Source organism: Talpa occidentalis, unplaced genomic scaffold, assembly GCF_014898055.3.
Source record: "Talpa occidentalis isolate TD23 unplaced genomic scaffold, MPIMG_talOcc4v2.1 talOcc4.11, whole genome shotgun sequence".
In the NCBI taxonomy this organism is placed as follows: Eukaryota; Metazoa; Chordata; class Mammalia; order Eulipotyphla; family Talpidae; genus Talpa; species Talpa occidentalis.
The window spans coordinates 70,943,431-70,955,957 of NW_023601104.1; the positions used below are offsets into that span (position 1 = coordinate 70,943,431).

At 37.6% G+C, this 12,527-nt stretch overlaps 1 protein-coding gene across 2 annotated transcripts in view; it reads right to left on the bottom strand.

The window, feature by feature from the left end:
* Positions 1–248: 248 nt before the first annotated feature.
* PPP2R5E (protein phosphatase 2 regulatory subunit B'epsilon) overlaps positions 249–12,527 on the bottom strand; it is a 137,409-nt gene continuing 125,130 nt past the window's right edge. For both annotated transcript variants that reach the window (XM_037503478.2, XM_037503477.2), the window contains exons 12-14: positions 9,497–9,624; positions 8,622–8,723; positions 249–5,470 (exon numbers count right to left, since the gene is read on the bottom strand). In XM_037503478.2, coding sequence (XP_037359375.1) covers positions 5,371–5,470; positions 8,622–8,723; positions 9,497–9,624 — 330 coding nt within the window. In that variant the 3' untranslated portion in view covers positions 249–5,370. The remainder of the gene's footprint in view (positions 5,471–8,621; positions 8,724–9,496; positions 9,625–12,527) is intronic.

The window sequence follows — 12,527 nt, forward strand, 5'->3', positions numbered from 1 at the left end:
TGGTGAATTAACAAGGATTTTCCCCCCAATTGAGAGTTCAACTAAATACAAAACATTAACTGGTTAACTCCACGTTTCCAAATCTGAGGTGATTCAATTGAGATCACACCTAAGTCAAAAGCTTTAGAAATAAATTATCCCATGGAAGATTAAAGATGTCTTTTCTTTAATCACATCACAGTATGGTCTATTGTCCCCGCCACTTGAATTTGAGCAGGATCTGTGACCTTTTAAATAAAATATGACCAAAAAAAAAAAAAAGGGATGTCCTGCCGAGGCCTCAAAGAAATGGCACTTTCCACTTCCTATCTCTTAGAACAATCATTCTTAGAACCTAGCTGCCATACTGTGAGGAAGCCCAAGAAGTCCCACAAAGGGGCTCACATCATGAAGTGCTGAGCCTCTGGCTGAAACCTAAGCTAACAGTCAGAACCAACTGCCAGTCATGTGAGTGAGCCAATTTGAAGAGAATTCTCCTGCCACATTTGGGGAATCCCAGTTGACATTTGAGGAGCAAAGATAAGACATTCTTGCAAGTCCTGTCCAAACCATAGATGTGTGAATACAATAATAAGTGCTTAAGCTATTATATTTTGGAAGAGCTTGTAACACAGCAATAGAGACTCCCCAACTTCACATGCCCCAATGACAAACTGATTTCCTCAAGATGCAAGTCTGAGTATACCCCATTGCCTTTCAGCTAAGTAGGGTTCAAAAAGGCCATGAAGGTCAAAACCAAGCAAACAAACAAAACAGCCAGGCGCCTGGAAACTCTTCACTGCTTCTTTATTAGGATGCACCCACAGTACAGAACCTCTCACACACCTGTGAAAGGGGAAGGTTACATTTCCCTTTGGGAGCACCTTCATTTTTGTTTGTTACCACTTTGAAAAAAATAAATCATTTTCAAAGAAAGACATTTTAAATTCCAAGTGTTTCAAGTGTCTAAGACTCAGCTTGCATTTTGTTGTTTGAAAAGGAAGTCACATATTTTAGCCAAAACTGTAAGATAGTTTTGTGGCATTGAACTTTGATGTGGATCAGAAGTCTGATTGAATCAGTATATAATTTTCATATGCACCTTTTCGTATCAAAAATGTTTCATTTTTACCTCTACCCACAGAGACACTGTTGGAAAAAAAAAAACACGCGCACACACACAACTAAGTTTGAAACCAATAATGAAGCACAGCATTTCTAACAGGGAAAATGAACTTCTGCTGCCCTCTCCTGCTAAAACAATGAAATACTAAAATACCAAAAGATTTATGAAGCTAAAGCAAAATCCTCAAACCGAAAACAATGGACATATCATTCTCATTATACCTCAGTCAAAAATCAGACAACAACCAGAAAATGTATTGGTAATATTTATATTTGAAAGTTCCCCATCAATACATGAGGTTGGAGTACAACTTATTTACAGTTAAGTGATCTGAAAAAAAGTAGAGAAAGCAAAGGGAAGGAAGGGTAGAGGGAAGGAAGAAGGGAAAAAGGGAGGGACGAGGGAGGGAGGATGGGAGGGAATAAAGAAAAGGAAACCTATAGTCATAGACATCATAATATGGGATGTTTATTTCCGAGATACTAATGCTGCTATCGTGCACAAGAAGCAGCACAAATTAACATTCCACTAGATCAAAATTGGCTCAACTTTCTCTCAAGATGTACAATCCTTTAAGATTTTCAAAATTAAATACTGAGAAATATAAAATGCATTGCCAATGTATCTACTACAAAAATCTTTTGTATGGCTCATTCCTTAACTCTACTCAGAGAAGCAGCTGAGCCAGAATATAAAAATAAAAATATTGATGTGCAAATAAAACATCACTGATCATGTCTGGTGCCACCTTTTTACTCTAGGTAACTGTCACTTTGTTATAACCTTGGTAATAGCATCAAAAGAGAAAATCTCTTCCTTTCCTGGGCCAGGTCAGTGCATCCAATTAAAGGGAAAAAAATAAAAGAGAAAAAAAAAAATACCCCAAACTCCGCACACTTAAAAATGCCAATAATATCCATACATCTTCCCTTTCCCACCCACCCCCAACCCCCACAAAAAAATAAAAAAGCTTTTAAAGCTCTAAATATACTTTTTTTCTTTCCATAGTGTGATTGAGCCTAGGGCTACACATTTAAGTATAGCAGGTGCAATTACAAGCAATGCCTGGTTCTGCACCCTGGACTGTCCCATGCATAGAAGGAGGTACAAAATAAATGAAACCCTTCCATTCAGGCAAGCAAGCCCAAGATGAAGGAGCATAACCCTGCTTGTGAGTATCCAGCGGCATTGAGGGTATTAATCATTTCTTACTTTTTAGATTTTTTTATTTTATTTTATAAAAAACAGTCAGATGTTAGGGAGAGCAAAATATAATAAAATTTAAAAGGACAAAAAAATGAAACACTGAAGGAAAACGTCTGGGGACACTTGCACAGTGAGAAAAGGAATGCATGCTCGATTCAAAGTGTGAGACGGGCATAGTCACTCACATGGTTGTTCCAGGCCCACAGCCTGAGGCCTCGGCATCATTCTAAACCACAGGGTCAGTTCGCTTTTTCTTCCAAATACACTCTTAATCCTACCCCTGAAACCAATATGGTAGGGATAAGGCTGGAGTGAGCATCACTCATTAACTACAATATTTGCTATTTTAAAAATATATTTATATATAGTTCTGGAAATTATGAAGCAAACAAAATATAACACAAAGATGCATTTGTCACAACTAACTCAAGTTGCAGCAACAGCAGAATTGTGGGACAGGACAAAGAGAGGGCCGCTGCAAATGCAGCAAGTACGTCCTTATACATGTCACATAGTGCAACAGTCAGATTACCTCAGTACTCTGCGTCACCGGACACAACATGACAAATGTCACATTGTCACTTTCAGTTAAACAAGGAAAGACAGTGTTTCTTCTCAGAAGTTGCCCTATGAATTTTAGACTTAAGCCTATAAATCATTTCTTTAATATGTCTAAAATTGGGCTTTACTCTTCTCAGTTTGGAATGATCAACATATAGAATTGACATTGAGGGTGTCGGTGTAATTCTCACCTTCACTCTGAGGACAGGGTAAGGTGCAAAAAAGGGATCCTCGTCTTATTTCAAATGACTGAATTTCATTCTAATGGGCAGAGAGATATCATAAGCCTGTGGTTTTAATGTCCACTATCTAAAAAGATCAACTAATGGCAAACAAAAGTTTATACTGTTAAAAATGAATGTAATACAGAGTTCAAAACTAATGAGCTAATATCAACAGCTAAAGGAAATGATCTGCTACAAATTTATTCTTTATCGTTAGCATTTGAACTTGCACCTTTGCTCCAGCACTTTTAAAGTTACTCATATCATCTTCGGCAGCCTCTGCCAACTTTACATTGAATCCCCATTAATATTCTCTTCAAAAAATCTATTAATTCCATTAAACCATGTTGTGTTTGGTGTTGCATAAGACTCTTTTACTGCCGTTTCTTTTTCAGAATTAACAATGCCAAATTTTGTTTCTGTGTTACAAAGTTATTGAGATGACAATATCCATAATTAGCTTACTTTTACACACAAACTGTGACCTGATAATCCTGAAACACTTATAGAGGAGAAAAGTCAGTGGCTTTTTTTTCCCTTTTTCTCAGAAACAATAAACTGCATATTCTATTTTATATTTAAATGGAAGGAAGAAAATATACAAGCCCATATTGATATTGCATTTCTATTAAGAGCAACAGCAGTTCATATGTTCATGTTTGCTACTCACACAATTCAACACATGAACACAGAATCAGCTCTATACCATGAATACTGCTGGAAGTGATGGTTTAGGATTATCAACTCACTGCTGCCATGTCCATAACAAGCAAAAGCATCCTGGAAATAAATCCCAAAACACAAATCTTTCAGTACATAATAATGCAACTGCATTAGATAAGTACATACTGTACACAAGTTTTATCAGCATTTTATCTCCCCAAGAAGTAAGATTCCTCTTTTAAATACAAAGCAGAGAGCCAATAAGATATATCTATAATACAGCCCTAGATTTTGTTTTTTGTTTTTTTTCTTAAACAATTTGGTCACAATGCACCTTTGATATAAAAGCATTTTTAAACTTTATTAATACTCAGGACATTAGGAATTTCCAGATTTTTTCAGTAGCATTTGTAGAACCACTTTTGGTAACAAATACAGTAGTTAGGAATATGCATCCCATTCAGAATGCATAATAATGTTTATCCTGAATCCTTTCTGGCTAAAAACAGGGCTGGCGCTGTGATGAAATATAGAACGAGAATCTACAAAAAACACTGTAATATGTTTGTTTTTTTTTTCCCAGAGGCTACATCCTCTTTTGCTGGAATACTTTATAAATACATATTAAAAAGTAAGGCAACAACTCCAAACAGTCCAAGCTGTTTGCTCAACTCTATTCCCAATTAGATTCGCAATCCTGGCGATCAATTTCATGGTTGTCTATTTAGTGTTTATCTTTCTTATTTCAAAATGGTCCAAAAGGATGTTCTCTGACATTTCTAAAACATCTCTGGCATGTGTGTTCAATGATGTATGCAACTAATACTGGTCAGGTACTGAAGCCTATGATGACCCAGTGCCTGTTTTCAAAGGATTCAAGACATTGATTTGGATTCACCAGTAACTGACGCATGAATCCAAAATTCCCTTCCCTACTATGTTTATCACCTCTTATCTTTTACTCCTAATTTTAAAACTAAAGGAGTACCAGGACTACCTGGCTACTGGAAAGATGTTCACACCAGTAAACAGAACTTTTGTCAGGGGCCTTTATAATTCATGGCCCCATTCCACATGGACATTCATCTCATTCATCTCATGAAGATGTGCAAAAGGAAAACATGTCAAATTACAGTCAAGTTATCCAGAGAATGTTATACAAACTTATAAGGAAATGACAGTCTTTTTTTTTTTTTCCTTTACTATAAATACATTTAACAGTTTTAGCAGAAAGACAAGCTAAATTTAAGATTGTTCACATTTGAAAATTGTTTCATACTCTCTGCTAATGATAAATAAGGAACTCCTGATAATGGAATTTTAACATACAATTTCATCAACAGATCTTTGAAGATTGCTTTTTTTTTTTAAAGAGGGTTAGAACAATGATTAATGTTTGCAAAGTTCTGAGAAGTCCATCTACTGTCCAAACTTTGGATTGAAGTCCTTATTTTTTTTCCCTTTACTTAGAGACAGGTATATACAGTGCTGTTGTAATAATGAAACAATGTGAAATCTACTGTAAAGTTGCACAATACAGAAAACTGTTGCTCCATCTTCTACTACATAAATGTGTGACTCCACAGGTTAGTAATGTTGTCATTATTTTTGTTAAGTTGGAATTATCCCATCACGTCTAAGACCTCTCTTTAACTCCAGATCCTCCAGTTTTTTCCATAATTCTTCACGCTCCTTTTCTTTCTTTTTCTCACTGGGGGAAAAAACAGAATATAAGGTAAAAAAAAAAAAAGAGGAGAAAGTTTAGAGATTATACTATAATAATTGTCCCTTTGACAAACTTTTCCCCAGGTACATTTTTAAAGGTCTTTGAAAAGTTTGGCATTACCCTTATGGGTGTTTTTCTTTTTGATGTTTCTTTCTCTTTTTGACACTTACGTAGACAAAAAAAGAAGTATTAATGTATAGAATAGGAGATGACTACCTTAAGATTACCTTACGATTTCATATTAGCGTTCCTTTATATATAGTTTAATACAAAAAATTGACTTCAAAATTACTGAGCAACAATACACATTTCAGTGGACATAACAGCTTTTCAAACAATTATCTCCATGGTAATTATGACCCTGAAAAATTTACAGGACAAGAGGGGTAAGATTATATAACGTGCCAATGATTATAGATTTCTGATTATTAATGCAAACAAGCTGTTTGGCAAAATTTCACTTTTGGTTTTTCTGTATAGTTTGGGGATAATACTAGATCTAAGTATTATCATAGAACCCTCATTTGAGTACATTTAAGTTAATTCATTAGATAACACCCAGTTTCACTGCAGATGACCTTTTTTTTTTTAAGGGACAAATGGGTGATAAGCAAAAACTTAGAACTTCATTCAACTAAAACAGAGCTTAAACACATGCCAGGTTTATACTGCCCTAATTAGCAGTTCAAATTCAAAAGTGACATAATTAAGACACTCATCCTCTTGTTATTGAAGCATTTCATTCGAATCTTTAATGGAGAGTTTTATGGCATTCAATACAACCTGTCCCATGGGGCTTTTCTTCCAGATGAACTTTATGCTATTTTATCATAATCTTTTCCACTGACAACTTTATCTTCAAAAAATCTAAATATTTCTGATATAGTTACCGTCACCCCCATTCTTTCCTACGTGTCTCTCTCCCTGTAGGTGGGAATTTTAAAACTTAACCATATTGTCATGATAGGGATTACTGTCAAATTCTCTTCCAATTTCAGTTTTACATAGCACTAATGTCAGCATATGTACTTACTTATTCCACCCACCACTTGCAGATTTGTAATACTGAAAATTATGAACTGAACTGAAACTGTTACTAACTTCATAAAATCCTCCATTCAGTCTTCTTTGATGGCACCAGACAAGACCCTGTGTTTTCTTTGCCTATTCCCACATCTGTGGAGAAATCCATGTTTCCACCTACTCAGCACACCTTCTACTGTTCATCTGATAAAATATTACCCTTCTCTCATTAAGAAAGTCCACTCATGTCAGTCCTATCATCAAAGCCAATGTCACAATGTCTACTCCTAGTCCCCTGGGTTAATTCTTATATTTTTTTCCAAGTGTTCGGTTTATTTTGTTTAAATAACAGAGGGCCAGAAAACACAGTTCTACAAATGAAGTTCCACAAATACAAACGATCTTAATTCAATTTGATATTTCAGAAATAAGATCTTCAATACCCCTAATAGGATCCTATGGATTTATTCCTGGTTCAACTGTGATAATAATGGGCTTTCAGTAGCTATAAAGAAAGGACATTCTTCCTGGTACATCATAGTAGGAAAATGTTTCCTTACCTCCAATTTTTAAGATTTTAATTTCACTTTGGGGCAAAGAAGGGCTGTTCAAAATTAAATGATTTGCAACAACTGTAAATATGGTATATTAAATGTTGTTTAAATTGTACAACATATCCCTTAATTGATATTTATCTTAGTACTGTGGTTAAAAAAAAATCTTAGCCTCTTCTGTCTATAGCTAGATATTTGCCATGTCTTATAATTATGCTGCTTTTCAATATCATATCCTGGTAATTAAAAACCACTATGTTGGTACTTGGTCCCCTGCCATCAAATCTTTCCCCCTCATTATTCTTTTTAGCAGTGAAATGCAAGTAGCATGTTCAAAATCAGGCAAAGAGCAAAGAAACCACAGAAAACTTTGCTCAGGAGACTCAGCAAAGTCTTGGGTATGAACACTTACAGTCCTCTGGGATGCATGGGCTTATAAAATATAAAAGTAACAATTTGCTTCTGGATGACCAAAGCAGTGGTCTGAGTACTAATGAACTCTAGACTTTCTTCAGTCTCTCCAAAAACATCAATACCATGATATAAATGCTTGTGAAGCATAGAAATTCATAGGTGAAAACCCTAACTTGCAAAGGTGATGATACTAGGAGGTGGGGCCTTTGGGAGATGATTAGGTCATAAGGGTACATCCCTGATGGATGGAACTAATGGTGCTATTATAAAAGATCCCACAGAGATGCCTATGCCCCTTCTACCACATGAGGACACAGCAAGAAGGTGCAGACTACAAACCATGAAATGGGCCCTCATTCAACTATGCAGGCACCTGCTTTGGGACATTCTGCTTCCAGAACTGTGCACAATAACATTCTGTCGTTTGTAAGCCACTCATAAGATACCCTTTAAGTGGTATTTCGTTATAGCAGCCCAAACATATTAAGATATCTTTTAGGAAAAAGAATGTTACTAAAAGAAATAATGAAATTGAAGAGTCTCATAATTGAAATCAAGAAAGGCTTTACTACAACATAAGCATTTATTGTAAAGGATTCAACTGGTTTTTGTTCTCTTTTGGTCTTAACATTTCATGATCTGTATAAAGCCAGACTCTTCAACTCCATGCCCTTTACTCTGCCTTTTGAATTGTCATGAATTCAGTGGGTTCAGAGTAGGTAGTAAGTTCTGGGTCAAACTGCTAAACAAAAATGTGCCTCGTTCCTCTTGCTACTGGAATGAAGTACAAGACCAGCCCAATTCTAGCTCAAACATGTTTTGAATGGAAGCAAATCCAAATGGCAAACTACCCGGTGGTCCCCTAAGTGGGTCTGAAATACCAGTTATGTGCCAGGCTCTTACCCCTATTGCAGTAGAGAAATATTATCAAATGGAAGAAGGAAAATTGCCTTTTACAAAATGACAGTGCTACCCAGTGGCACATTAATAAAGACACGGCCAATGAGCATGTAAAAATGAATACAGAAATAAATAAAACTGTACTGCTTAAGATTTTCAGGAGCAATTAGGCAACTTCAGCAAAGAGAAAGAAAAGAACTCAATAGTTTTATGCACAATTGACAAAAATAGCTTTAAAAAGTTACCGCTGACGATCTGACTTGTATGTGGCTGTCAGCTCATCAAACATGGTGCTGTTCATTTCCATAAATGCCTTCAACACGTTGTACACTAATGCCACAATAGCCCTGGGAAACAGACGAGGGGAGATGTTGGTTAGTGATACATAAAGGGACAATACTGTATGACCAAAGAGAAGGCACCACCTTTGTCTGAATGAGCCTCTCATATTGCATACTGACTCCATCCCTTTTTAGCTGGTAACTTGAAATGACCTGCAGTTCATTTCCATATCAAGAGAGTCACTCTTCACTGTTCAAAGCAAGATATCTTTCTAAGGGATTGGCAGGATTAGAAAAGAAAAATCTAATTTTGGCCTTCTAATAGTTGGTACCCAGTCCAGACTTGCCCGTGGTACTTTTGCCCTGCCAAACCCACAGGTCTGAGACCGTGGCAGGTCCATTACATGTACTGCACAGACCCACTCTCCGAAAAGGCTCCTCCCATCCCATCCACCTGCCGATTTTCTCTAGGATTCACTTTGAGTATCACCACCCCCACCAATATCCACAAACCTCTTCTCTTGATCCAGAGCATCCCCCCAACTATCTCTGCTATACTCACAAACAGGCTAGGAAATCCTCAAACATATTTCAGCACGGTAGCACTTAACATGCTATTTTTAAAAGATGTTTCTGAGTGCCCCGACCCATCCGAGAATTTATAAAAGACAGATTTTTTTCTTCAGCAACAAGCACAATATCTAGCACACAGCAAGCATTCAAGACACTTTATTAGCAAAAGAAGGGAGAGAAAGAATGCCTACGGAAGGGGGGAGGGAAGGGAGGAGAAAGTAAAAGGAGGGAGGGAGGGAGGATGGGAGGAAGGAATAAAAACCTACGGATTCCAATGTTCTTTTGAAATCCTATAAAGACTGGAAAACATGATGGGAAGGATGACATTTGAGTTTTCTTCTATCAAACTCATGATGTATTCATTATTCCAATAATAGAGTGCCCTTTCTGCCACCTTTAAGAAAAGAAAAATAAAATATTAGAGAGAAAAAGACAAAGATAAAACAAAATAATAATCTTTCCAAATTAAAATGTTTTAAGACAATTTTACACCATTCAATCAAATATAAAATTACACATTAATTACATTTTAATTAAATATTTTAATTAAATATTAATTGCATTTTTGCAGATTTAAAATCGTTCAGAAAGTTCCAAGGTGGTTCATCAACTCAGGGAAGGAAAAGAAATTTCCCAACCTGTTTGTTTATAGTCTCCTGTGATACTCCCCACTTGATCTGATCCCACATTTTCTTTCTGTAGCTCTCAAAGACCACACCCTTTTAACTACTTCTATATGCTGCTCTGTTCCCCACATCATTTTAACCTCCTTCCTCATCCACCTTTTTTATCCAAAAGAATTCAGACCAAGCCCAGGGCCCAGTATCCAGCTGCAGTCAGCAATAGCTGCTGAGGAAAACCCAGCTGCCCGTCCCTGCAGAGAAGGCACATTCACTACAGCCTTCGCTGAGGCCCCAGCCTGCCCACAGCCGAGGAAGAGGAGCACATTGCCCACTGCACAGAGAAGGACATGAGGCTGAGAGACTGGTGACCTTCATCTTTATGTATTCCAGGGAACCCCTCAAAAAAAAAAATCTTTAAACAAATCTCAAATGTAAGATAAAATAATCAAAATCTCAAAACGAATCTCTAAAATATCTTAAAAAGTGTAATTACATGGGGAAAGGAAAGAGTGGTTTCTTACATTTGTATAGATTAAGAAATGATCTTGACCTACTAAACATAGAGCTTCCGTATGATCCAGCAATTCCACTCCTAGGTATTTACCCAAAGGACATAGAAACATCAATTCCAAAGAGCACCTGCACCCCTATGTTTACAGCAGCACTATTTACAATAGCTAAGCTTTGGAAACAACCCAAATGCCCAAAAATAGATGACTGGATCAAGAAGATGTGGTACATATACACCATGGAATATTACTCAGCATTCAAAAAAGATAAACACACGCAATTTGCAGCAACATGGATGGAGCTGGAAGGGATCATGCTCAGAGAAATAAGCCAGAAAGAAAAAGAAAAATACCGCATGGTCTCACTCATAGCAGGAATCTAGAAAACTTAAATAAGGGACCAGGAAAAAGAATAACTATAAGAAAGAAAATATCAAAATCAACAAACAACTATGAACCAGAGACACTCTGTGGGGGGTGGGGGGGCGGGGAAAGGAGAGATTGGGGTCAAAATAAGGGGGTTGTAATTGTATGGGGAATATAAAAATAAAATTTAAATAAAAAATAGATTAAGAAATGAAGTTTTAATAATTGAATTTAAAATAAAACTTGATCTAATTTTAAAAGATGGCACAGAATGCACCCTCCAACAGATTCTGAGAAATTAGAACCTTTACATTAATATCATTCAACTTGGTACCAAAAAACTCTGGGACTTATAAGGCACTACTTCATCCTAGAATACAAAATGTAAAACCATCACTACATTTGTCATGCGCGAGGCATTGTGCTGTGCCTCACACACTCCTGGGGTGCCCAGAAGTTGAGCCTCTGCAAGCTGTGACAGGTGCTGTGTCTGAGACATCAATGCAGCGCCCGAGCAAAGAGCAGAACGAGCGACCCGGTGACTGAGGGGAGAGGAGTGGCAGGCGTGAGGCATTTAAGCTGGGCTTTGAAGGATGAAGGGAAGAAGGTAGGACAGGAGCAGAGGCACCAACATGGTTGAGGTGTCTGAGACCATAAGGCACCTGGTGCAGCTACAGCAGGTAGAGCTCAATGGCAAGGAAAGGGATGGGGAGGAGAGGGGAATGAGGCTGCTCTGAAACTTACAATGGAAAGGTTTTTAAAAATTATTTATTAGCAAGACTGAACTTTTCTTCACATTTGTTTAGTCCATTTCCAAAACGAGCTATGAAAATGTATCACAAGAAGCCACAGAGCACAGAGTATTAGAACTGATTAAGCTCTAATAAGTTTTTAGTCTTGTTTTGTAGGTGAACTCACTGAGGTCCAAACAAAGGAGGCATGCAGACAGAATAGAATAAATCACCTCACTAAAGAGGACACAGCTTCAAGAATGGTGTCAGGGAGTTCGGACACGACCACAGGAGGATGCCTCCAAAGGAGGAGGGACCCTGGCATGTTTTTAATCCAATTATGACTCTAACATTTACCTGCTACTTAACACTAATATCCCAGTTGCTACATAGCTCCTTGTTCATTTGAGCATCACAGACAGGAAGTCAGTACCAAACCAAGCCCCTTTAAGAGAAAAGCTGTCACTGATACAAAGTAAAGACTGGCATGTCTGACACTGGACAGAGTGACTACTTTCCTGGAACCCACTGTCTTCAACACACGCAGTGTCAGTGTCTCTAGCATGGAGCCCTCTGATTCCAGCACCACGCCTGGCGATAGGTGTCTGGCTGAACAGAGTGGCAGTCAATTAATGTTTACTGGATAAACCAGTGACCAGGTAATGAATGAATAAATAAGAATCTCTTACTGTCCTGTGATTTGGACCTTTAGTGAGACAGCGAAAGGATAAAACCTAATGTGTTTTCACTCCAGATCTCCATCTCCCCTCCGGTGGGGGTTCCAGAGCAATGCACCCGCAGCTCCAAAGGGGAAAAGAGTTGCCCAGGCTCACTTTCCTTGTGTTCTCCCAGAGTGGCCACTAGGCGGCAGAGCAGCGCCATGAGAAGGTCACAGGTTCTCACAAGAAGCTGTGCCTGTATTAACTCCACTCCCTATTAACTAGGGACTTGAGCAAATCATTCTCTGTGCCTAATTATTGTTTTAATCTAGAAAATGGGGGGGGGGGAGGAGAAGTCCCATAATATAATTTAAAGTTTTGAAGTAATGTGTGCAAATCTTCTAGCACA